We start from the raw sequence: 26,597 nt of genomic DNA, 5'->3' as shown, positions 1-26,597 counted from the left end.
TTCAGAGGCAGCGCAATTGGCACCTAGAAAGCAAAGGCATAAATTTGTCAGTCACATTTTCATAGCTACCTATCCAGGATGGATCAGCAACGAGTCAGTCTTCGTCCCCAGGTCATCAGTGGTCAGCTAAGTATCAGGCTCACAGAGTATAAAAGCCCAATTATCAAACTTCGGACAGCGTCTCCTGACGTCATCAACTTTCTCCTTGCAGTTCTGATTTCGCTCCCCTTGTCATGACTTTTTATTAGGGTCTCCTAGTCCGTCCCACTAATTGCTAATTGGTCAGTCTCGTCAGACGTTATTACTTTAAACTATAGTTTTTATTTACCGAATCTCTATTTTTGCATAGACATCATATCCCATAAGTATGATTGGTCTCTCTTGTGATGAGAGCATCATTCAGCTCTTCAGATAACTAAATTGTTGCATACAAGTCTTTAGTCAGTGCCTCTATTGTTCATGTCCTGGGAAAGTGCATTTAGCCTACATTACACATAATTGTATCAAATTGTCTTCATCTCCTGTCCCCTGGTACATTGCAGAATGTTCTAGCAGAGGCATCTGAACTCTGCACAGTTCAAGGACCTTTATACTCCAGTTACCAGTCCTCGCAAGCTTTGTCGAGTCTTCACGTTGTAAGCAGGCAAGGCCCAGTGAAACCAGGCCTTTAGTTCGGCTAAGTTAATGCGAATTAACACAAAACATAGGTTATACATCCAGTTATATATTAATACATTTTACATACATTTTCTCATTATTTAGCTTCTGTTAATACACATGGTGACCACTCCCCGTGGGCACATTTTCGATTAAACACGTTATTTTTCTAATATTAATTTCTCTACGCATTTTCTCATTAATAAACACATATCAATCATTAGAGTTTCTTAAATTAGCATATCTGCTCCATCAGCATCTATAGCCGTAAAGTCAAACCGCGATTTCACAAAAGTATTCACACAGCAGTGTCAAATGTGAGCCATTTTCCCTTTGTACCACGTAGATGCATAACTGCGAATGATTGCTTTTTGCAAAAAAGCACTAATAGGCAACTCAAACATATCATGCGGTGCATTTGTGGAGTGTAGCATTCCTCCCCTAAAGAGGTTTCTTGCAATTGTTGACAAATAAAGAGGTCTATTGTTTTCCAAAATTTCTGCTACTCACTTTGCCGATCTTGGGAGGGAAATAGGTTGAGTACAACCACTTCGATTTGAACCTGTGACTTTGGAATCAAAGACTGATACATCGAGTGGGTACATGAGTTACCAGCCCCAGCTCCACGTGTTGGCTAGAGACTACTGGCAATAGTTGAGCCTATGAAGGAGAATGGGGTCATCATAAAGGTAACTTTAAAACTAGTTCCACATTCAGGCGCTGTCCTTTTTACATAAAATGAGTAGGGTCTCGAGCAAAGAAACCAAATAGAGAAAAAGCAACATCTGTGAGCTTGAGCCTAGACAAATGGGGCTGTCAGAATGTACTGACCAAATTGAGCATCAGTCCCAGAGGAAACCTCAACATCAAAATTCCTACAGAGTAGCCCTCATATTAGCAACAGCTTTACAATAAACCTTACTGTGGAAACTCCCTTCACAACTTGTTTGATGGTGAAAGGAGGGACTCACCAAAGAGAAGGTCCCAACAGTTTTATGTTAAACACAGGTTAGTAGAAAAAGTCCCTTCACAGCTGGTGGAGGGTGAAAGGAGGGACTAATTAAAAAGAAGGCACTAGGAAAGAAAGGGTGCAATGTTATGTGCATTTGTAAAGCGCACTATCACCCACAAGGGTATTCTTGCGCTGAGCAGGAGTGTGTGTGTGTGCTTAGCCCTGCGTATGGTAGGTTGCTTAGCTGAGAAAAAAAAAACACAGGTCTACAGCTTTTTTCGGAATTAAAAAAAAAAAAGGAGGAGGAGGATCCACGCTTTAAGAGCAATGTAAGAGAATGCTCATCCTTCCTAAGCTGGTTCTTTGGATGTAGAAGAGTAGGAATCCTACGGAGCAGAGGTGTCTGGTGGAAGGAGATGCAACTGTTCAGGTAGGTGGAGCCTACATTGTGCAGTGCCTTGAATATGTGTGTGAGAAGTTTGAAATTAGGGTGCATGTGTATCGGGAGCCAGAAGAGGAATCTGTGGTGTGGTGTGATGAGAGTGCTCTGTGAGACGCTGAGGATGAGTCTAAACTCGAAGTTCTGAATGGTTTGTAGTCTTCTAGTGAGTTGCTTGATGATCTAGGGTTAGAGGGTCTTGCAGTAGTTCAACTATCTGGAAGCTAGGGCTTGAGTATCAGTTTTTCTAGTGTTGCTTGAGAGTCATTCGAAGATTTTCTTCAGCATCTTCGGCATGTGGAAGCAGGATACATTGACGGAGTTGACATGTGTTGTCGTGTCCAGTTTACTGCTGATGACTACTCCAAGGTTCCTGGTGTGGGTGCTGAATGTGGGTCCAAATTTAGACAGCCACTGGTTGGGGTCGAATGATGTTCCTCCCAAAGCTGAGTGTTTAGCTTGAAAGCTGGCTTTCATCTGGTTAGCGGTTTCGGTCATGCAGAAGGTGAACTTGTTTCTTGTGTTGGGAGTCTTATATCAGAGGGAGAGTACAAGTTGCATATAGTCAGCATAGGAGAGGATGTTGATTTGGTGTGAGGATGACTATGGCCAGAGGGATCATGTAAGCATTGAAGAGGGTGTGCTGAGCATTAACTCTGAGGCACTCCACAGTTGAGTTTGCTGGCTTCTGAGGAGTAAGGTTCCAGGCTGATAACTTGATTTCTATTTGTTAAGAAGGAGCAGATCCAGCGAAAACCGGGCCCTTGGATGACAAACCTGTGCTGGCGCCTGATGAGGATGGAGTGTTATACTGTCAATCAATCAATCTTTTATAAAGCACTTCATTATCACCCCTAGAGGTATTTGGGAGCTGAGGGTGCTGTGTCCAAATAGAAAAGCCAGGTCTTGAGTTGCTTTCTGATGTCGGGCAGGGAGGATGCCTTTCGGAGGTGGACAAAGTTGTTTCAGGCTTTGGCAGCAATGTAGGAGAATGAGCAGGTGTCTTGAGGGAAGAAGGAAGTTCAGCCAGTGGACGATGTAAGAAGATCCTAGCTTGTGGAGGGCTTTGTAGGCATGTGTGAGCGTCTTGAATAACGAATTACTTACCTTCGGTAACGCATTATCTGGTAGAGACTATCTAGCTGCACATTCCTTACCTTTGCATTCCCTGGTGTCAGCTTAGAATACGGAATCTTTTTTGCAGAGCAATACCCTGTACGCGCCGTCGGGTGGCATAGTTCGGATCCGCATGCGTTGTCTGGCTCAGCATGGTTTCGTCAGCATGGTTGGAGCCGTCTGTGACATCACGGTCACCTATAAAGGCACCACCCCAGCGCACGTACATAAGTTCTTTTATCAACAAAACTTCCACGCCAGATGCGTAGAGTCAAGGATAGAACAAACATTTGTCTGTGCAAAACTAGGGCCCTAAAAAGGGATAAACCCTAACCCTACTAGACATATCCGCAGAGCAGGGATGCATGTGTGGGTGTAAGGAATCTGCAGCTGATCTACCAGATAATGTATGAACAAAGGTAACTAACTTGTTCATCCAATAGAGACTTCTAGCCATAACCTCCTGGCGGTGGGCTGCGGTTATTTCTACTTACACTAAGAAGTCCTGCAGGACTGACTGGGAAAAGTGCTTGTCTCTTCGTACCTGACTGTCCAGGCAGTAATGCTTTGCAAACGTGTGCAAAGATATCCATGTTGACACCTCACAAATTTCCAGGAATGGAACGCCTCGAGCTAATGCAGTGGTAGCAGCTTTCCCCCAGGCAGAATGAGCTTTCAAGCCCTCAGGAGGCTGCTTCTTCGCTGATGCGTAGCAGATCTTGATGCAGAGAAGGACCCAGTACGAAATGGTTCGCTTCTACACTGCCCGACCCTTCATTGCTCCAATGTACCCCCACAAAGAGTTGGGCATCCACCCAGAACACTCTTGTGCAGTCAAGGTAAAATGACAAGGCTCTTTTTGTGTCCAGTCAGTGGAGTTGCTCCTCTTCCTTAGAGGGATGTGGTGGAGCAAAGAAGATGGGTAGGGTGGTGTTCCGACCCAGGTGAAATAGGATCACCACCTTGGGGAGGAAAGAGCACGTGTTCTGAGAAACACCATGTCTAGATAGTGAGATACAGTGGCTTTGATGACAGAGCTTGCATCTCACTCACTCTCCTAGCAGTTGTTATTGCCACTAAGAAGACTGATCAGACAGCCAGAGACATGCTGATAAGGCAGAAAGATAACCCTTGAGAATCCCCAAGGCAGAACCCTCCTGGGCAAGGGAAAGAATGATGATAAGAATATCAGAAACAGAAGCAGAAAGAGGATCAATAGACTTTTCTGCGCAATAATATACAAAGTGTTTCCAATGGCAGGCGTATACCATTTTATTGGAAGGGCGCCCGGCTGCCAAAATAACTTTACAGACTTCAGGGGGAAGGTCAAAAGCCATCACCTGCCGCCAGTCAATCTCCACGCATGAAGGCACAGAGTTGACAGGTTCGGGTAGAGAACCCTCCCCTGCTGCTGCCACAAAAAACCCTCTCAAAGGGGCAACCTGACCAGAGGATTGATGCTCATTTTGAGAAGCTTCGGATACCAGACTCTCCGTGCCCAATCCAGAGCCACTAGGATGACTTGGGCCTGGTCGTTCTTGATCTTCTTGAGAACTCTGGGCAGGAGTGGTGTGGATGAAAAAGCGTACAGGAGGCCTGAACTCCCCTTGTGACGAAAAGCGCCGACAAACGATTGCCGCCTTGGAAACTCCAACACACATTAATGCTGACATTGTGCGTTCTCTGTAGAGGCGAACAGATGTAACCAAGGCTCTCCCTACTGCTGAAAGAGTCCTTGCACCACTGCCAGATGGAGATACCATTTGTGATCCGCTAGGCATCGATGGCGGAGTTCGTCCGCACTGGCGTTCAGAGAACCTGCCAGGTGTTGAACCACCAGAGTTATGCCCTGCTGTTCCAGCCATGTCCAGCGACGCAGAGCCTCTTGACAGAGTCCACAAACCCACATCACCCGGTTTGTTGCAGTACCACATTGCAGTGGTGTTGTCCGTGAACTCCTGCACAATCTTTCCTTTCACAACAGGAAGAAATGCTTTCAATGTCAGTCGGATCGCCTGGAGCTCCAGAAAGTTGATATGGAGTCCTGATTCCGCCAGAGGCCTCTGATCTCCACCTCTCTAAAATAGCTGCCTCATTCCAGAAGTGACACATCTATCACTACTGTGAGATGTGGCTGGGGAAGGGAGAGGAGTCTGCCTCGGACCCAATCGCAGGTCACTAACTACCACTGCAGATCCCTTGCAGTTCCCTCTGAGATCTGAACCGTGTAGGTAAGATTTCCCTGATGCTGCGCCCACTGGAACTTCAGGTCCCACTGCAGAGTCCTCAAAAGCCATCTGGCATATTTGACTAACAGGATGCAGGAGGCCATGAGTACCAACAGCCTCAGTCTGTCTCACCGAAATCCAGGACAGAGGCCAAAACATCGGTATGATAAACGGAATATCCTGGACTCACTGCTTGGGAGGATAAACCCGAAACTGCACTGTGTCCAGAACAGCCCAGATGAAAGGAAGCTTCTGACAGGGAGTGAGGTGTGACTTCAGCTCGTTTATAGTGAACCCCAGCGAATGCAGGAGGTCCGCTGTAGTCTGAAGGTGGGTGACGAGAGCCTAGGGCGTTGGATCCTGCAACAGGCAGTCGTCGAGGTAGGGGAATACTGAAATCCCTAACCTGCGCAGATGCTACCACCTCCGTAAAGTGCTCGTGGCCCACCTTGAACCGCAAGTAATGCCCGTGGGTGGGCAGGATGGGGATGTGAAAATACGCATCCTGCAAGTCCACTGCTACCATCCAGTCTCCTTGTTCTAGGGCAGATGAGACCTAAGCAAGAGTGGGCATCTTAAATTTCTCCTTTTTGAGGAACAGATTGACATCCCTTAGATCCAAAATAAGGCTAAGACCCTTGTTCTTTTATGGACTCGGAAAGTAGTGGGAATAACAATTGCCTGCTTCTGACATTGGGACCCTTTCTATGGCTCACTTGGCCAAGAGAGCCATAACTTCCTAGTGGAGGAAGATTAAATGATACTCCATCAGCCATTTTTTCAATGGAGAGTTAGAGGGAGGGAAAGACTGGAAGGGGAATAGCCCTTCTGTATGATCTGCAAGACCCATTTATCCAATATTATGGACCACCAATGAGGGAGATGAAATCGAATCCTCCCTCCAACTGAACGAGCATGGGCTTGCAGAACCATACTAGGAGGGCTTGGACGTTGTGGAAGAGGAGGGCTGGGTGGTGGCTGTCCTCTGGGTCTGAAAGTACCACAACCTCGTCCTCGCACTGGATGCTGTGAAGCTGAAGTACAGTGGCTAACCTGTGGTTGGCGTGGTACCCTGCCCCTCCTGAAGCCTCGAAAGGGGCGACAGACAGTCTGCTGGCAAGCGGGCACCGAGAGGCCCAAGGATCTGGCCGTGGCTCAAGAGTCCTTGAACCACTCAAGCGCAGAGTCTGCCTTCTCTTCAAAAAGGCCTGAGCCATTGAAGGGCATGGCCATCAGATTTGCCTGGACATCCCCGGAGAAGGCAGTGGTCCTTAGCCAGGCGTGGCGACGAAGGCCCACTGTCGAGGAAATTGCCCTGCCCCGTGAGTGAGTCGTATCCACATCACACCGAATGGTAAACTTGGCTACATCTCTCCCATCCTTGACAGCTTGGGTGTGAGTGTCCCGTATGCCCTCCAGGACCTGAGGCAGCACCTGTGCCACTGTATCCCATAAAGTATGGGAAAAAAGGCCCAATAGGCATGAGGTGTTTACAGACCTCAATGCCAGGCTAGAGGAAGAAAGCATCTTGTTCAAGTTGGTCCAGCCTCTTGGATTCCCCATCCAGTGGAGCAGAAGGAAAGGCACCACGGGATCAAGAGGCTTGGACCACCAAGCTCACCAAGGTGGGGTGTTGGGTGAGGAAACTGGGGTCAGTAGGACCTGGTTGATGGCGGTGGCCAATTGTCCTATTCACAGGAGCCCCTGTGATGGGTTTGGACGACGTCCCCAGCAGGACATCAGCAAGGGCTTCATTAAAGGGTAACACTGGCTCCGAAGTAGCAGCCCCCTGGCTGAAGCACCTCTGTCACGATGTTAGTCCTAACAGGCACCGTAGACAACTCCGGGTCCAAAACTTCAGCCACTTTACACACAACCATGGCATATGATGCTCCCTCCTCCATAGCCACAGACTGAGAGGAAAGCATGCCAGTATCTGAGGAGGTATCCAATTCGCTGGCTTCCTCTAATTCCTTATACCAGTCCTGCTCCTCTAATCCATATTCTAAAAGGACCTCGGACCCCTCCATTTCTTCACCTGAGCCTGGCTGATAAAAATAAGACTCAGACACTGATCTGGGCATAGTCAGCGCTGTTGAAGTCGGAATCGGCATTGTGCGACGTTGTTCCAGCTCAGCATCATCTGGAATGAGGGTGTGTGTGTGTGTGTGTGTTGGGGGGGTGGGGGGGGGGGGGGGGGGCGTCGGACCCTGGCCGACTGTGTGGAACAAGCACCAGTCCAGATCTGATATCGCATCCCGCTGTCCCCACGGGGATAGAGGACCCACCAGCGGGGGTAACCTGCTAAAAGACGAGGCACATGGCTTAGTTAAAGTCCTTAATTTGAGCATGGGTCGCTCTGGCTCCCAGATAAGGAGGGAGCCGAGAAGTCGGCCCTGGCATCGGGTTCCATGGAACCATGCTCAGAACGCTGACGTTCCTGTGACGCCTCGTCAGCCGATGGGCGTGGCGAAGTCCGCTTGAACAACTTCTTCTTGTGCCTCTTCCCCAAGTGCCCCCAAGGACCTTGAGTGGGACAAAGAGGGCTAGGGGCTCCTGGAGCGGTCCTACGACCTCCGAGGAGTCTCGCTGACTGAAGTCAACTGCTGGGCCACCATGAGCTTTAGAGACCACTCTCTCAAAGCCTTCGGGGCCATGGCCCGGGAGTCTAAGCACAACTTGGAGTCGTGGTCCCGGTCGAGGCACCAGGGACATACCTGGTGGGGGTCCGTCACCGACATGGTGCGATGGTAGACACCACCCGTCTTAAACCCAGTCTTCCTAGATGACATTTCCTCACACAGACACGAAAAAAATCTTCAACAAAACGGTCAAAAAAAGCTCGCCAAAAAAGCAAAGGATAGTTCGAACCTGGACCTGCGCTTAACTGGCATGGAAGCAAAAGAACTGACGTCTGCGTGCTGGGCTAGTGCCTTTATAGGCAACCATGATGTCACAAACGGCTCCAACGATGCTGACAAAGCCACCCGACAGCACAAGCAGGGTATTGCTCAGCAAAAAGATTCCGGATTCAAAGCTGACGCCAGGTAATTCAAAAGGTAAGGAATCTTCAGCTAGAAATCTCTATTAGATATAGCATCTTTTTCGGACTGGGAGCCACTGGAGTTTCCTGAGGCACGGAGTGATGTGGGTATATTTGGGGAGGGCTAGGATGAGTATGGCTGCTGGGCTCTGTACTGTATGAAGTCTTCTGACGAGCTAGGAGGAGACACCAGTGTTGAGCACTTTGCTGTATTTGAGGTGGCTGGTGAAAAGGGCCTGTGTTACGACCTTCTGGTGTTTTCTGGGATCCATCTAAAGATCCTGCGGAGCATACAAAGGGTGTGGAAACAGGAGGAGGCGACTGCTTTGACTTGTTGTTCCATGGTCAGCTTGCTGTCCAAGATTATGCAGAGGTTGCAAGTGGGTAAGTCAGTGTGGGAGTGGGTCTGAGTTCTTCAAGGCCACCAGCTCTGGTCCCAAGCAGAGGTGTTCTTTCCAACGATAAGTAACTCAGTTTTGTCTGAGTTCAATTTGAGGCAGCTGTCTCTCATCCAGTCGGCTACATTGGTCATTGTGTTGCAGAACTTGGCTTTCGTGTTAGATAAGTCTTTGGTGAGCGAGAGGACGAAATGAGGACGAGATGAGTGTCGTCGGCATAAGAGATGATGTTGAGTCCATGGGATCTGACGATTCACGTGAGGGGGTCATGTAGATGTTGAACAGAGTGGGGCTGAGGGATGATCCTTGGGGCATGCCGCATATGATGTTCTTGGGAGCGGAAGTCAAGGGAGGTAGACGGATGCTCTGGGTGTGTCGTAAGCAGTGGTTAATTTGTAAATAAAAATGTTTTGGTGCCCAAAGCTCACCTCTGAAACATGCGGCTGCTGCAATTAAATGTGCGAGCATGGAATAATGAGGCAGCATAATCCTAAAGCCATCTCAGGCCTCTTTAACCCATTTACAGTCACTCCCTGCCCCCTTAAGCTCAATCTTGCAGCTTTCTGCTTTGTCCCTTTGCAATGTTTTTTCGTTTATCTCTTAATCCACCTTTCCCATATGTGTCTTTTGCTTGCAGTAATTTCTTGCGGAAGAAAAATAAGTGCCAGCCCTCCAAAATATGTGCCAGTGCCCACACCGGAAGCCATCAGCTCACATTAAGCACTGGACCAGAGAGGAATGAGATGAGCCACTTGAGGGCATGATGCTGAATGCTAATGTTGTGGAGTCCGTCGAGGAGTATGTGGTGGACAACTATGGTAAATGCTGCAGATATGTCGAAGAGAATCAAAGCCACTGTTTCCCCTTGGTTGAGGAGGGTTCTGATGTCTGTTGTGGTGATGAGTGCTTTTTCAGTGCGCTGGTTGGTCGCGAAACCTGATTGTGATGCGTCAAGCAGGTGGTTTTGTTCTAGCTAGTCGGTGAACTGTCGGTTGATGGCCTTCTCAAGTACTTTGGCTGAGTATGCGAGCAGGGAGATCGGCTGGTAGTTCTTGAGATCGCTGGGGTCAGCTGAGGGGTTCTTTAGGCAGGGTCTGATGTATGCGTGCTTCCATCCTTCTGGGAAGGATGCTGTGGAGATGGATGCGTTGGGGAGGCTGGTGAGTTCAGTGCTAATTATGTTGGATCAAAGGTTGCATAGGTGGTGGGGGCAGGGGCCGGTGGGTGTCCCGGAGTGGATGGAGAGCATGATGGTAGTGGCCTGGACGTCGAGTGGGGACCAGGTGTTTATGGCTGGTCAGGGGTTTGCTGGTTGGATGAGGGTGTTGAGGCTGAACAAGGTCATTTGAGAATTAAAGTTGTTGTAAGTGTTGGCAATCTTGATGTGGAAGTAGTCCGATAGTGAGTCGCAGAGTTGTTGGGAGGGGTGTATTTTGTTTTCTGTGGCAGTTGAGTTGAAGAATTCCTTGATGATGTTCAGGATTTCCTTGGTGTCATTAGCTGCGGCGTTGATGCAGTCCGTGATGGTTGTTCTTTTAGCCTCCTTGATGCGCCAGTGGTGGTCGTTGAGTACTGTTTTGTGAGTGGCTCTGTCAGAGGGGTCCTTGGAGATGTGCCATCACTTCTCAAGTAAAAGACAGTTACACTTGATGGTTCTGAGCTCTGGGGTGTACTAGCTGGCTTGTCATGACATTGTTGGCTTTTGCAGTTTTAGCGGGGCGACTGTCAGCGTATTTGCTGATCCAGGTGGAGAAGTTGTGGGCAGCCTGGTCTAGGTTGGCTCACATGCTGGGTGGTGTGGTGCCAACAGCTTGCATCCATTGGTTCTAAGTTACTTTTTTCCAGCTGCGGTGGGTGGCACTTTGGTGCTTGATGATGGTGTGCTGGGTCTTGGAGATGGTGAAATGGCCGACTGTGTGGCCGGTCAAGTAAAGTTCTGGGGGTGAATTTGATTCTGTCCCTGGAGAAGATGGTGTTGAGGGAGTGTCCAGCTCTGTGGGTGGGTTTTAAGACTAGTTGGATGAGTCCAATGTTGTTGAGGTTCTCCAGTAGGGCTGTGGAGTTGGCGTCCTTGGGGTCTTCCACGTGGAAGTTGAGGTGCAGAGCGGCATGTAATGGAGGGAGTTGATGGCGAGGGGGGCAATGATTTTGCTGATGGCATCGTAGTATGCTGGCCGTGCTGACTGTGTCAAGTGATGCAGAAAGGTACAAGAGAATGAGAAATGTCATGTCTCCTCTATCAAGGATCATGTAAGTCATCTGTGGCGGTTACAAATGCTGTTTCTGTACTATGGCTGGGCCTGATTCCGAATTGCAAGGTGTCAAGGAGCTGGTGGCTGCTGAGTTGGTCGGTGAGCAGTCAGTTTATTAGTCAGTTGATTAGTCTACCCAGGACCTTTGCCAGCTATGGTAGGATGGAGATGGGTCTACAGTTGAGAAGTGTGGCTGGGTCAGTGGAGGGTTTCTTGAGCAGGTATATTTCAGGTGTACGGGAAGGTGTCCGAGTTGATGGAGGCATTGAGGATAGAGGTTAAAACTTCGCTGACAGGGAGGACTCCTTTGGTGAAGGTGTGGTGGGGGCAAGGCTAAGATGAGGTTCTCAAGTGGATGGTCTTCGTGTAGTAGCGATTTTAATGGTGACAGCAGGCCACGAAGTCAGGGCTTGTTCTTTGGCTGTGATAGGAAGATGAGTTGCAAGAGTGGCAAGGTGTGATTGAGAGTCAAAGATGCTGCATATAGCGGTGATTTTGTTACAGAAGAATTTCAAAACTTTGTTGCAAAGGTCTTGTGAGGGGGTAATGTTGCTGGATGCGGCAGGAGGATCAGTGAAAAGTATGATGATGACGAAAATGTCCCTGCTGCTGTCAATGCTGACATCAATGCTATCAGCCTGAGCTGTGAAAATGGGTGTTCTGTATCTGCTTGTGGTAGCTTTTTAGGACTGATTCTGTGGGTCCTGATTTGTTTTCTATTTGCACTCCAGTTGCTTGCAGGGGAGTTTTGTCAGCCCTAGTTCCCTCGTGTACCAGCTGGCCTGTGGTTGGGCTCGTGCCACTGGGATGCATTTGATGGGAGCAAAGAAATCAGTGCATGGGGTGATCCAGCAGTTGAGGTTCTTAATGGCTTCCAGCCGATTGCAGATGTGCTCGGACAGGAGCATGGCAAGGGCAGAAGCCCACTCCTCTTCTATGATATTTTTCCAGCTGCGGCAGGTGGTTCCGGTGGAGGTAGGTCCGATGTGGTGCAGGATGGGTCTGTTGAAATGGACAAGGGCATGGTTGGCTCAAATACTAGTTGCTGGCTTGTCAACTGGGAAGCTGCTGATGGAGGAGAAAATCAGGTCAAGTAGGTGTCCAGATGGGTTCAGTACTAAGCAGAGTGAAGCCTGGGATTTTTAGAAGGGCCATAGAGTTTGGGTCAGTGATGTTGTCTAGGTGAAGGTTAGTCTCCAAGAAGGATGAAGGTGCTGGTGTTGATGAAGGTTGCGACAATGCCTTGAGGTTACCAGTGAAATTGGTGTATGGTCCTGGTGATCTGTATATGAGGATTCTGGCCTGGCAGAAATTGGCTGGGATGCGTATCTTCAACATGAGGTGTCCATGTAGCTGGTGGGGTTGTCCGTGTAGGTGGTGAAGCGGATGGTTTTTTTATGAAGGTGACTGCCTCTGGGGCATGTCCTGATTGTCTTGCCTGGCAATCTAGTAGCCGGTGGGGATGGTTGTAGTGTAGCCATGTTTATGTGAGGAAGAGCAGGTCTGTAGTGTGGTCGAGCAGTAGGTCGCATGTTTCCATGGCATGTCTGATGAGTGTGCGGGAGTTGAAGAGTATGGATGAGAGGGTGCCATGTTGTGTCGATGGTGTTCAGTCTGTTTGGGCAAGTGGCTGGTTTATAAGAGCGAGTGAGGTGCTGGGTGCAGCTGGAGTGGGAGTGTGGGTCTTGGGTGTGAGAGAGGACATGAGACCTTGCAGGAGGTGCATGTGAACACTCCTTCCTTGTTTTGTGGTGTGGTAGCAGTGTGCCAAGCAGGGGCCGGGCTTGAGAGCACAAAGACAAGCAGCAGGGTAGCAGTGGGTAGAGGGAGAACCAGGGATCCTGGCACTGGGAGCAGTCCAGGTGTGCAGCGGGAGCAGACGGGCTTGCCTTTGGCATTCCAGAGGCATGACATCTGCATGCGTCCTTGCTGCAGCTGCTATTAAGTAGGTCCAGGAAGGGGGGAGGAGTGCAGGGTGCCATGGGTGGGAAAACACTGATATCACTTTCTGCTCAGATAATGATGGAAAATCCAGTGATGTCACTTCCTGTGATGATGGGTAAGTCATTTAGCAACTTTAGTATTAGCTCTAACTCAGTCAGCAACACTGCCTGTAAGTCGCAACCACTTTAAAGAATGCAGATCACTAAGAGCGCATCAGATGTCAAGAATATACAATATCTTAGTCCACAAGTTTGGTGGGTGCAGAAAAAAAAAGTTTGATTATAATTGACTTTGATTTGCAGGAATTTAAATGTCAACTGTAGAGTCTGAAATGATCAAGCTCAAGCCTCGGGTGCTGACCCTTCTTCACCATGGCGTTTCCACAACTGTGCTTCAGCAAGAGACCAGTAGAATAGTAGAGTTTATTTTGCCCCCTACTGCATGTCTGAAGATAGTCATGTCACAGCTGACTGATCTGGATGGTTCGTCGAGACAGCAATAGGGATGTGCCTGGGTGCACAGTACCCAAGACATCAAGACAGATTGCTGTGCATCACTTCTTCCAAACCCCCTGAACTTTTGCAGATCCAGGGCTATATAACAGAGTTTGCAGATGGGATGAGGTCTGCATTTCTGCATATATGCTGCCATTTTCCTCGAAAGGATCCAAAGTATATGTGGATAGAGTCTCACAGGCTGTCACTGCAAACCTACAGTAGAAGCATCCTTCTGGGTGGGGTGGAGGAGGGGGGGGGGGGAGGGGGGGAGGGTAAGGGGTGCAGCACACTTGACCACTATGGGGCATGCCTACTTTGCTTCCATAAGTGACAATGCCCTTCATTCACTTAACTCAGCAGCCTTAAGAAAGAGCAAGGCTTAACTATAACAGAGAAGAATGGGGATCAACAGGCTTCGTCAAGCTAGAAATACAACAAAACCCACCCACAGCAAAAACTTAGCTCTACTTTTCAGTACAACTCCTGCTGCTGACAGACTGGATCCTCTAACTTACGCCAAGTGAAAGAAATATTTTCAGCCTCTCCATAGCACCATTATGCCCAAACTAGATCTTTCTAGATCTCACAGAGTAATAGTCCTGAGCAACATATAAAGCAAGATGGACTCGACTCAACTGTATAAAAGTCTCTGTAGCAGTTGATAGCTTGATGTCTTAAGTGTCCTCAGTTCCTGAATGCTTGCCACCCCTTTCCACAGAATCTGACAACTAAATCAATCTGAAACATATGCCAGGTGCTTTGTAAAACTGACTGAGTGACAAGATATATTTATTATTTTCGGAGTTACGCTTAGCACTTCCTTACAGCCAGTGAAGCTAACTTCTCAAGGGAAGGCCCGAACAATGTGCTTCCTGCCTCCTGTGTAGAAAGGGTGCTCAGCATCACATCCACTTTCTAAGCCCCTGCATTCACTTTTTCGGTCTTCTTTCTGGTACTGAAATCGAGAAACTCTTGGAAGACAAGATACCTCAATTCTGCATTCACACCAGAAGATTTGTGAGGAACATTATACCAGTAGTAGTACAGACCACATAAGTGCACAAAATGTTTTTACCAAAAGAAATACATTCATTAGGTGGAGCCACAGCTTTAAATGTACAGTGACATGACATGTCCTGCTACAGCATTACCGTATGATATACCAAAGAAGCACCAACAGAGGAAAATAAAACAAAGTTTAAAAATCCAGGAAACTGCTCAGCACATAATTTGGCAGTAAAAGGCAACTAGTGAACGCATGTGCATCTAAGGAGAGGGCTTGCAATCTATTAAGTATGCCTGCATGGCACTGTTAATCCACACTCTGAATCAATGCCATTTAAAGCACTTTCTAATCCCACCACCGTACATTTAAATTTGACACTTGTCATTTTAGCATCTACACCCACTTTTGTCTCTATGCTGGATCCAATTCAAGGGCTTCTTATGCAGGCTAAATCTGTTCCATGCCAAAAACGTGGCTTTTTCCTTCCCTCTTTAAATTTCTTCATTTATTCCCTTCACCATCTCAAATACTCATTTCACCTTTCTTTTAACCCCCTTAAAGCATAGATGTGGCTGGGTGAATGTAGATGCTAGGTTGCCTGATTGTCCGCTCAGAAAGCAGTTGCACACTAACATGTCAATACACTCTTCTCCCATGGGGCACTGCTACGGGAGATGCAACCGAAAGCTGCAGACTGGCTGCATGTTCTGACCTTACCAAGATAGGAGTGGTAAGGAGGCCAAAATTAGATAAGGGCAAGAAGGATAAGGAAAGGGCTAGATAAAGAGACAGAGGGCCTTTGGCCTTTCCCTCGGACTTAATTCACAGTATCCTTTGGAGGCATTAGTTGCCACTTTCTGTACCTCATACACTGATGATGCTCAAATATTCTTATTTCCTTTCTTTTTCTCAAGACGCAAAGGCACAAGTCTGAATGTCTAACACACTGCTCTGTACGCTCATGTTGAACTGTCCCAATACTGAAATTATCTACTACTCACTGAACAACTAAACTGAAGTTATGACTTGTGCTCTAAAGTAACTATTACTCACACCCCCACCATGCACAGTGTTGTCATTAATCTTATCATTTGAGAGGCTGCAGTGATGTTATTAATGATGTCATAGAACATGTCATAAGTGAAGTAATGTATAAGTTACTTACCTTTGGTAACAATATATCTGGTAGAGACATATTCTAGTAGCAGATTACTTACCGACCTGCCTATACTCCCTGCACTGCGAACTAGTTTCCAGGGACAGGAACTTCCCTTTGATGAAGAGATTGAGGTACCAAAGATCTAATATAAGTAGAAGACCTTTGTCCTTTTTCGGCACCAGAAAGTAGCGCATTGCCTCATAGAATTCTTGAAGCTGGGCAGGGGTGGCTCTGGCTCCCGGGAAGTCGGGGAAGCACGGAGCCAATCCAGATGAAGGCTCTGATGACGGAGGCCTAGAGAGTCAACGCTCTTCCTGCATCGCGTCAACCAAGCAATGGGGTGAAGGCGAAGAACGCTTATCCTTCAACTTCTTTGTCTTATGATCCGAATGTCCCGATGACTTGGAGGACAAGGAATGGAGATGACTCCGCGGCCGACCTCGAGACCTTCATCGTGAACAAGACCGCGAGCACCCCGGAGTCAAGTGTTGTGCTGGCATAAACTTTAGGGACCACTCCCTCAAAGCTTTCGGATTCATGGCCTAACATCACGCATAACTTCGGATCGCGCTCCAGGCACCAAAGACACACGAGGTACGGAGCAGTCACCAACATAGTTCGGTGACAGGAGTCGCAGGGCTTGAATCCAGTCTTGCGGGACATCCCTCGACACATCCACAAACTCATCAAAAACTTCAACAAAAGTGTTGACTTAGTCAAAAAATGACTGAGGTCGCTCTTCTCCGGATCTGCACGTAGGCTGGTCCAGAAAGAAAAGAATTGACAACAGTGCCCTGGGGTGGCATCTATATACGACCCCAACATCACACTGAACACAACGCTAGCGATGCCTGCGGAGTCAACTGATGCCACTTGACGGCGTGCAGAGGTACTGCTTGAAGAAAAATCTCCGGATCCAGTCTGACGCCTCGGGAAATTCAAAGGTAAGGAATCTGCAAAGAGAAGTCTCTATCAGATAGGTGAGGTAATTAGCAGTGCATGGCAACGGTGTGCTCTATTGTTAACTTTAGGACTCGAGTTATACTTGCTTGCAAAAATTATAACTGGTGAATTTCAGTAGTTTTATTAGTTCAAAATGCTATGTTTCAAACAACATTTTCACCTAACTATAACATTTCTTTAACCTTTGTTTTTTTCTTTGAAATTTTAAGGGTTTTTGATTTAAAACTAAAGTAAGATGTCATCAATATGCGTGGCATGGGTATGGGCAACCTACCCAACCACAGCACATAGCCAAAGGTCATGCATAGTGTGGAGGTAGGAGCAGTGCTTGGCCTGTGGCCAGGCCCTGCGCTGGACACCCCCACGCCAAAGACTGTGCTCAGTGTGCTGTTATGTGCAGGGCCCCTACCGCCATAGCGTACTTTGGCTGTGTGCAGCATTAGTTTGGGCTTAGTGCCTGCACCTAACTTCGTGGTCTTGCACAGCTATGTGATTTAACAATAGGAAGGGTGTCATTTTAAGTGAGGGAGATCTACTGACTTTATCAAAGGTTCAGCACACCAAAATATGAAAAGTGGGTTTAGGCAGGAGATCATGAGACCAAGCAGTCTCAGGGTCAGTCTCACTTAAGTCAAGGATAGAGGCTCAAACATCATTATCATAGCCTGAATATCCTGGACTCACCTTTTGAGAGGATATGCCCGAAACTCCACTATGTCCAGAAGAGCTCTGATAAAACGTAGCATCTGAGAGGGAGTCAGGTATGACTTTGGCACGTTGATAGTAAAATGCCACCGAATGCAGAATGTCTGCTATAGTCTGGGGGTAGGGAGACAACAGCCTGGGCGAGTCTGCCTTCAACAGCCAGTCATCAAGATAGGGGAAGATTGGCACCCCTCATCTTCACAGTTGAGCTGCAACCACTGCCATAACCTTAGTGAACAACCAAGTGGCGCTGGTAAGGCCAGAGAGAAGCACAGTGAACTCAAAGTGCGTGTGGCATAAACCACAGGTAACGTCTGTGGGCAGGCAGGACAGGAATATGGAAATATGCGTCCTGCAAGTCTAACGCTACCATCCAGTCTGGTCCAGGGATGGCCAGACCTGAGCCAATGTGAGATTTTTTATTTCTGCTTGTTGAGGAAGGAGTTTGAGAGTTCAGAGATCTAAAATAGGATTAAGGCCTCTGTCTTTTTTGGCAACCAGAAAGTAGGAAAAATGGTAACCACAGCCTACTTCTGGCACCAGAACCCTCTCTATAGCTCCCTCGGCCAAGAGAGCTGAGACGTCCTCATGCAGAAGAGACAGATGATCCTCCGTAAGCCAGTTGTGAGATGGTGGCACGGAAGGTAGTCCCGAAGTGGAGGGAGTAGCTCCTTTGGACTATCTGCAACACCCAGATGCCCAATGTTATGGTCTGCCAGTGGGGCAGGTGATAGCTAATCCTGACGCCAACTGGGTGTCCATGACACTAAAGGGGCAGATTAGGAAGGCTTGGAAGCTGCAGCTGCCGGGGAATTGGTGGGGACTGACTAGACCGCTGGCTTGGAGGGGAATGAGCCCTAGGATGCTGAGGCTTGAACCACCAAGCTCTCCGGGCTAGGGTGCTGGGTGAGGAAGTTTGGGTCACCTAGTCTGAGGCGGTGGCAGTGGGCAATCATCCTATTTACAGGAGCCCGTGATGGGTTTGAACCAGGTCCCCAACGGAACGTCAGTTAGGGCATCAATGAACGGATTAGGGGTTTTGACAAGGAAACTCCTGGTTACAACACCTTTATCAAGATGTTAGTCTTGATTGCCACCACGAGCAACTGAAGGTTGAGGATCTCAGCCGTCCTCTGCACCATCATCGCATAAAAACATCCCTCCTTTGTAGCCATGGTAGGGAGAGAAAGCAGACCAGTATCTGGAGGAGTATCCAGTCTTCTTGCTTCACCCAGGTCCTCACACCAGTCCATAGATGGGTTTTCTCCATAGGGTTGATATTCTGCAGGGTCCAACGAACCCTCCCAACCCGCCCAAAGGCCTAGCCCAAGGAATAGGGCTCAGGATCTGATATAGGAAGCCAGGTTCCTGGCAGCGTTGGAGTCAGGGATCACAATGGGGATGATGTCGCTGGTGGACGCTGGCAGGGCTGGAAACATTGACATTAGGGCTGGTGCCAAGGAAGGTTGAGTTGGTACGACCGGTGCCTGTCTAGATCCAAGAACAGAGGCCAGACCTGCAGTCACAGAACTAGATGGGGGCCACCTGCGACCAGAAGGCACATCAGGGGGGTCGGGCCGCCCAAAAATGAGGCACACGGCCTCATAGAACTCCTCCTGATAGGCAGGGGTCGCTCCAGCTCTGAGAAAGTGAGAGAGGTGCGGAGCCTGCCAAGGCTATGCAGACGCTGCCTCATCAGCCGAAGACTTCTTCAATTTTTTGCTCTTCTTCTCATGCCTCAACTTGCCCGATCCTCCAGAGGACTTGGAATGGGATGATGGCTACTAAAGGCTCTGGAACCGGTTCTGGGCGTGGCGTCACATGCCAGGCCACCATGAATTTTAGGGACCACTCCCTCAAAGCCTTTGGGCACATGGCGCAGCAATCAGAGCATGACCGAGTAGTAGCCGCTCTTCAGGCAGCACAAGCAGGTGTGGGTCTGTCACCGACATGAGCCGATGACAGGCTCTGCAGGGAATGAATCCTGTCTTCCTAGATGACTTGATCTAGCACACCAGGAGAAAATCCTCAAAAACAGTTGGCAAAAAAATGAAAATAAAAAACAAAATTGATAAAAGCCAGTCAAAAAATGACTGAGCAAATCACTCTTCTCAGGATCAGCTCTGACTGGCTCAGAAAGCAAAGAACTGATGCCAGCATGCCTGGATGGCACCTAAATAGGTACCCCAATGTCATTCTGGTAGGGACAACACACGCAGAGCTGATCAACGTCACCTGTTGGCACGCGGGGCACTGCTCATGAAAATCATCCGGATCCAGACTGAAGCCTGGGAAAATTCAAAGATAAGGAATCTGCAGCTGGAAGTCTCTATCAGATTGAAATGTTTAATAAAAGTGATTATCATAAAAATATCTTAAAGCCTTTTTAAATAAAGACCAAAACAGCTTTGAGTCTTTCTTTTAACTTTTTCGGCCCACAAGGTGTGGCCAGAGAACCTGCCACTGTAGGTTTCCGCATTCCAGCTGAAGAGCACACAGCTCTGAATATGGTAAGCTCTTCTGGGGTCATGAATTTAATTACCCAGGAAGCAAAGTGTTATTTTAATGTTGCTGGACGACTACTAAATTCCCTGCAGCCCAACATTTAAAAAAATGCTTGGTAGGACTAGGTGTACCATCAACATCCAAAAACATTTATAAAAAGTCCCTCTTAGGGCATCATGGGACATCCCTTGTTCGGAGCAGTGAAAAATAAAGGTGTCTCATGTAGTTCATTAATTATTGTGTTTTCATTAAAAATAAAAAAATACGGTGCCCCAGCGCCTGTCTGAGGCACACACACTTTTTTTTTTATGTTGGGAGCAGCGGGGAAAGCTCCAAGGACCCCCGCCAGCTTCCCAGCCACTACCATGGTAGGAATTGGCCATTGTCTTTAAAAAATAAAATTAAAAAATGGGTGCCCACCTGAGGCAACCACATTTAGCTGTATGTAGGAGGAGGAGTTCCAAGGCCTTCGCCAGCTTCCCTGCCAGGAGCCACTGTGGTGCTGACAGGGGCCAGCAACATTCTTCTTTGCTTTCACCCGGATGGGAGCAGATAATTTCACTGCTTCTGCCAGGGTGGGAGCAAAGATGAGTTTTCTTCCAGGGTGAGTGCAGGTAAATTAAGCCCGTAATCTCCCAGGCAGAAAAAAAAAAAAAAAGAGTATCCCACTGGATTGGGTCCCTGGGATTCTGCAGCCATATTAGGCCCTGGGGACGGGGTCAACAAGGGCTATCTACAACTCAAAGTAGGACGCATGCCCCACTTGACTAATCTTTAAAAATGGCCCCAGGGGATGGGGTTCCGGTATCAGAGGCGCAAGCACTTGCTTCCCTACCCTTAATTGTAAATTCCCCTCAGGGACACAGCCCTAGGGACGAGTCCCTGAGTCCTCTTGGAGGCTTGGGGACGAGGCTATGCATCCCTTCCCTTAACATATATGTGAAACACACCCCTTCAGGGGTTTCTTTAGCAAAGGTGAGATACATCCTTTAATTTATTTAAAAAAATCTGAGCCACAGATAGTCCATGGATTGGTGATGATGAATAAAAAATGTTTTTTACCCTCGTGTGGGTCCCTCAGAGAGCCCCTCCTCACCCGCCTCCCCAAGATCTCTTAGCTCAGCGTATCTCGAGCAGCGTGAAATATACAAAGTTTGTGAACTTTAATCTTTCAAAAACCCTTGCACGGATTTACAAATCACAAAAAGCACGGCTCCTGGCCCAAAATCTAGCTTTCTGTCAAACTTGATATAATTCCGTTTGACCGTTTTAGCTGTAGCTGTGTCTACTTTTTATATAGAAAAATGAATGAGCTAAACATGCGTTGGGAACCCGCTCCCTCGTCTAGTCCCTTGCTTTATGGATCACTTCAAAACCTTCTAGGAAGGAACTACGGTTGAAGAACATTTTTTTGTGGTGGGACATCGCAAAAGCGAACAGGGTCTGTTTTGAGTGCTTCTCAGTGTTTATTTTTAAACCAGGCCTTGGTTTTCTTATTTTAAAGAAACATTAGAATACAGTTGGGTCAACTATTCTGTTATATTAAATTTGGCTATTTTTTTTTTTTTTTCAAGAGGGCCAATATTGTACGATTTGGCCTATTTTCTAGTATTCATTTGAAAGTGTGTTATTTAAACAACTCCACAGATATATAATGATGTACTGCCTTTTATGAATATCAGAGTGGAACAGAAAATTCCTTGGGAAAGAACTTTAATTACCCCCACACCTTATATTTTTAAAATAACAAGTGGACACAGGAACTTCACACAATAAAATGCCCCAGAGTGACAGTTCCCCAACAGTTGAGAATATAAATGTGCCAGGTGCAAGAATAAGTGGACATATTAAAATTTCCAGTAGCATAAAAATCAAAGATGTCACTTTACACAAACAAAAATCTAACAAACATGTTTTTAATATATTATAAATTACTTCAGAATGGAATTTGGCAATACTGACCTGCTGGAGAGCTACTGAATCTCTGTAGCTAGGCAATATTTTCAAAGTAACACTCCCACTAATACTTTTTAATAATTCTTGCAGTTCCTTTGGATTGTTTCCCACTTCATGACCATTGACTTCTTTAATAATGTCTCCAACATGAAGAAGTCCTTGTCGATCAATCATTCCTCCATGAAGAATTCGAGCTATTACCAAATCATTATTTTCAACCCTGAAAGTTACACCCTTGAAACAAATAAAACAAAAATCATGTTCAGGGAAGAATTACCAGAAACAGAACATCAATCAGAAGTTAACTGTAGCAAATATTTCTGTCTTATTTTCATGCAATTTCAACATTCCAAACAAAATATACAGAAGGGGCCATCTTTAACCCCTCCCATGCCGTGGTTTCAACATTCCTAACAAAACATACAGAAGGGGCAATCTTTAACCCCTCCCATGCTAGTCCTGCACCAGGCCCACACCCACCAGTGTCAAAACCCACTAGGCGCCAGGGATTGTGTGTGTGTGTGTGTGTTGAGGAGGGTGAACCTTGCCCAAGGGGTGCCCCCAAAGGGGGGAAAATTATTATTTGCCATTTCCGCCCCTCTTGGGGGCAGATGGGCCTATTTTTTTAAGGCCCAAAACCACCAATATGCCAGGGCACAGAGCTGTTGGCTATCCACTTAGGCACCAGTGATCCTGTGAATGTGTGTGTGGGGGCACCTTTGGCACAGGTCGCCCCCAAAGGGGGCAAAAAGCTGTTGGCCATTTCTGTTCCACTTTGGCCTATTTTTTTTTAGGCCCATCTGCCCCCAAGGGGTGCAAAATCCACTTAGGCACCGGGGAGTGAGTGAGAGTGAGAGTGAGAGTGAGAGTGAGAGTGAGAGTGTGAGTGAGAGTGTGAGTGTGAGTGAGTGTGAGTGTGAGTGAGTGTGAGTGAGTGTGAGTGTGTGTGAGTGTGTGTGTGTGTGTGTTTGTTTTGTGGGGGATTGCCCCTTTGGCAAGCGTTGCTCCCCAAAGGGGGGCACATTATTAATGGCCATTTCTGCTCCCCTTGGGGGCAGATCGGGCTTTGTTTTTTTTATTTATTTTTTTAAGGCCTATCTGCCCCCAAGACGTGAGGGATTTCTTTTTTTCTTCCCCTTAGTTTTTTTGTGCTGGTGCACCCCCTTTTGCCCCCCTTTGGTAAGGGTCGACGCCCCCACCCCACCAAACAGGGTACAGAGCTGTTGGCCATTTCTGCCCCCCTTTGGGGCAGATCGGCCTAAAAAAAAGTTTAGGCCCATCTGCTCCCAAGGGGGGCAGAAGCCACTTAGGCACCAGGGACAATTTCTAAGTTCTTGGTGGCAGGGTGTTTGTCAACAGGCAAAGTATTTGTATGTGTGATTATAACAGTTTATTTCTTCTTTTTGGTCTAGTTCAAAGCTTTTGCTTTCTTTGCTGTGGATCCTTGTGGTTTTGGCAGTAGTTGTACTGCGGTTTGCATAGTTGCATGTTTTAGGTAAGTAAAAGCAATTTACTCCAAAGGAGTATTGTTGACATGCATGAATGACATGTTTGTAGGTGGCATACTAAATGCAGGATTGTGTGTGAAATTGTCCTTAGATTTGAGCACAATGATATTTGTGTTGTCATATGTCTAGTGGGCTATCATTGGTGATTGTTGTGTCTGTGCAGAGTAGTTGCTGGTGAGTAGGTTTTTCAGGCAAGTGAGTGGTATAGTTTTCTAGTACATAACTCTGTGTGATAAAGCTACACTTTATTTATTACTCATTTTACTGCTGGCTGTTGTTGGCAATCCATTTGTTGTTAGTAAGCATCATGGCTAGCCGCAGATTGACCGCTCAGCAGGTTGTTGGCATGCTTTTTGAGTCATCTTCAGACCATGATTATGAGACTGACTCTGCATCTGAGGCAGAGGAGGAAGTGAGAGATTCTGGCAGTGAGCTTTCTGTCCGAGAGGATTCTTCTGATGAGGAAGCCACTCAGTGCAGATGAAGGGCTTGCTTTAGAGGAGGACATTGATGTGTCAAGAGTGCAGCAGCCTGGGGCGGAAGGGTTTCTCATTAGAGGACCTGACACCTGGATTGCCCCAAACATGGAGCAGCCACAGTTACCTGCATTTACTGGTCTCCCAGGGTGTAGAGTCAATACGGAAAGCTTTTTGCCTGTCAATTTCTTTCACTTTTTATGGACGATGTATTTTTTGGAAGAAATTGTGGAGCAGGTTAATTTGTATGCGGAGCAATATTTGAGGGACAAAGCTGCTAGACATAGACCTCAGTCTAGAGCTACTCAGTGGGTTCCCACATATCTGGAAGAGATGAAAGTTTTGGTTTGACTTTTTGATGGGGTTGATAAGGAAGCAGTCACTGGCTTCTTATTGGTCGACTAGTCCCTTGATGGCAATGGCTATATTGCCTGCAACTATGATACGTAATCGCTATTTGCTTCTTCTTCGTATGCTGCATTTGGTAGACAATCCTTTAGCCTCACCACAAGATCACCCTGATTGTGACCGTCTTTTTAAGATTAGGCCTGTCCTTGAGCATTTGGTAGATCGGTTTTCAGAAGTCTATGCTCCAGGCAAAGAGATAAGTGTGGACGAGTCTTTGGTCCTTTACAAGGTGTGTTTAGTTTTTAAGCAGTACATTCCTAGTAAGGGGGCACCCTATGGAATTGAATTGTATGTGCTGTCAGAACGTAGTACAGGATACGTGTATAATTTCCGGGTCTACACTGGTAGGGTAAATGGTCACCATTTGTACGTAGATAATTTCTACATTGGAGTGCAGTTGTTCAAGGAGTTGTTTAGAGTGGACACTGTTGCTTGTGGCACAATCCATTCTAACTGGAAAGGCTATCCAAGGGAGCTTGTCTGTAAAAAACCTTGAGAGGGGACAGTGCAGTGCCTTGCAGAATAATGAGCTGCTAGCTCTGAAATTTTCAGACAGGAGGGATGTGTACATGCTATCTACCATCCATGATGAGTACTTCCCCTGTGACCATCTGGTGTCAGGTTGCCGAAGTGCGCAAACCTGCGTGCATTTTGGACTACAATAGGCACATGGGTGGTGTTGATAAAGTAAATCAGAGGTTGGAACCTTACACTGCTCTTCGTATGGTATAAAAGTTGTCCCTACATTTATTACATTTGGCAACTTTTAATGCTTTTATTGTGTTTAAGGATTGTTCACCTGAGTCAAGGATGAAATTTGTTAAATTTCAGGAGTCAGTGATAGAGAGCCTTATAGTGGTGGAACAGGCAAGAGTTCCTAGAGTAGCAGTGGTGGAGGATGTGGCTAGATTGAAAGATCGCCACTTTCCAGATCACATTCCTCCCACTCCCAAAAAAGACTTGCCCACTAAGAAATGTAGAGTATATGCCCAAAGAGGTATCTGGAAGGAGAGACGGATGTACTGCCCCGATTGCCCTTCAAAGCCTGGGCTGTGTATGGCCGGCTGTTTTAGAATTTACCACACAAAGAAATTTTGGGAAATACTGTGAGCATAAACTGCCTATTTTATATTTTCATATGTTCAGTTTCACGGTTAGCATTACTGTCATGTATTTAGTTAGACCTTTTGTGTTTGCAGTTTTGTACTTATTTTATACTTAGTGGTTTCTTTGTTGTTTTTAAACAAGAAAAAAATGATGGCGGTGTGTGTGGGGTGGCGTTTGGCTGGCGGTGTGCGTGGGGTGGCGCTTGGCTGGCGATGTGCGTGGGGTGGCGCTTGGCTGGCGGTGCAGACAAACATCAGTCCACACACTCCCATCAGCTAGTGTGACTGCTGTATCAGGCATGTGGGCATATGTAAGTGATGCTCCCTTGATTGGCGCTGCCTGTTGATGCAAGGGTTGTAATGTGCTGCGCCCGTGGCTGGCGGCGTGAATGGTCTTGTGCATGTCCTGTATGAAAGGTGTGTGAATGGACTGTAAAACGGTTGGTGCCTTGATGCGGCTTTTCAGCTCACGAGCTGTGAGTCATTGGATCAGTTTTTTGGCCTTTCAGTTATTAACAGTGCATTTAACTTTTGTGAAATCTCTTGTTAATAAAATTTGATCTACTGAACCATCACTCGCCTTCGTGCCAAATCCAACCTGTATGTGTGGTAAAAATGACAAAACCTGCTCCACTGTAATCAGGCGTCGCAGGACTCTTGTGACACGCTAGGTGTCTCAGGTGGGACCCCGATGATTAAGCATGCTACCAACTTGGTTGGTGGGTGAGAGGTCTTTTTCACATAACCTAAGTGCGTTTCTTTTCACAATTTTAGTGTTTGGCACATCACAGACGCACGTGGACACATCAAAATGATGTACTACAAAACTACCTGTGTTTGAGGTTAGGGGGCACCTATGTTTTGGTCCTGGGGGCGGACTTCATTTAGGGAAACCTACCAAACCCAGAATGTTTTTTAAACTAGTCACCCCAAGGAGTCCACGCAGGTGGGCTTGCGTGGATCCCCCAACATTTTTTTACTCAGACTCCTCGGCAAACCTCAAAGTTTGCTTAAAAATAATATTTCCTGACTTTTCTTTGTAGGATCACCGCTCCAGCACAAAATTCCTACTCCTCAGTGTTCCCCTCAGTCTCCCAAGTAAAATAACACCTCACTTGTGTGGGTCCCCAAAGCAGAGTCAGCCTAAAGATGTATAAAAGAAGAATATGTGCTTATCAACTCGCTGTGCTATCCCCTCAATCTCTACAATTTTTGGCCTTTTTCTGTTGCAGGCACCTGGCCCACCCACACAAGGAAATTTGTGGCTCCTCTCAGATTC

The 26,597-nt window shown here is 47.1% G+C and overlaps 1 protein-coding gene across 7 annotated transcripts in view; it reads right to left on the bottom strand.

Annotated features, from left to right (window-relative positions):
- PALS2 (protein associated with LIN7 2, MAGUK p55 family member) overlaps positions 1-26,597 on the bottom strand; it is a 704,871-nt gene that overhangs the window by 300,155 nt on the left and 378,119 nt on the right. For all 7 annotated transcript variants that reach the window (XM_069211397.1, XM_069211395.1, XM_069211396.1 and 4 more), the window contains one exon: positions 21,827-22,054. In XM_069211397.1, the coding sequence (XP_069067498.1) occupies positions 21,827-22,054 (228 nt within the window). The remainder of the gene's footprint in view (positions 1-21,826; positions 22,055-26,597) is intronic.

This window comes from Pleurodeles waltl, chromosome 10 (genome assembly GCF_031143425.1).
Source record: "Pleurodeles waltl isolate 20211129_DDA chromosome 10, aPleWal1.hap1.20221129, whole genome shotgun sequence".
Lineage (NCBI taxonomy): Eukaryota > Metazoa > Chordata > Amphibia > Caudata > Salamandridae > Pleurodeles > Pleurodeles waltl.
Note: the sequence above shows the minus strand (reverse complement) of the source record. Positions and strands in the feature narration are given on the sequence as shown.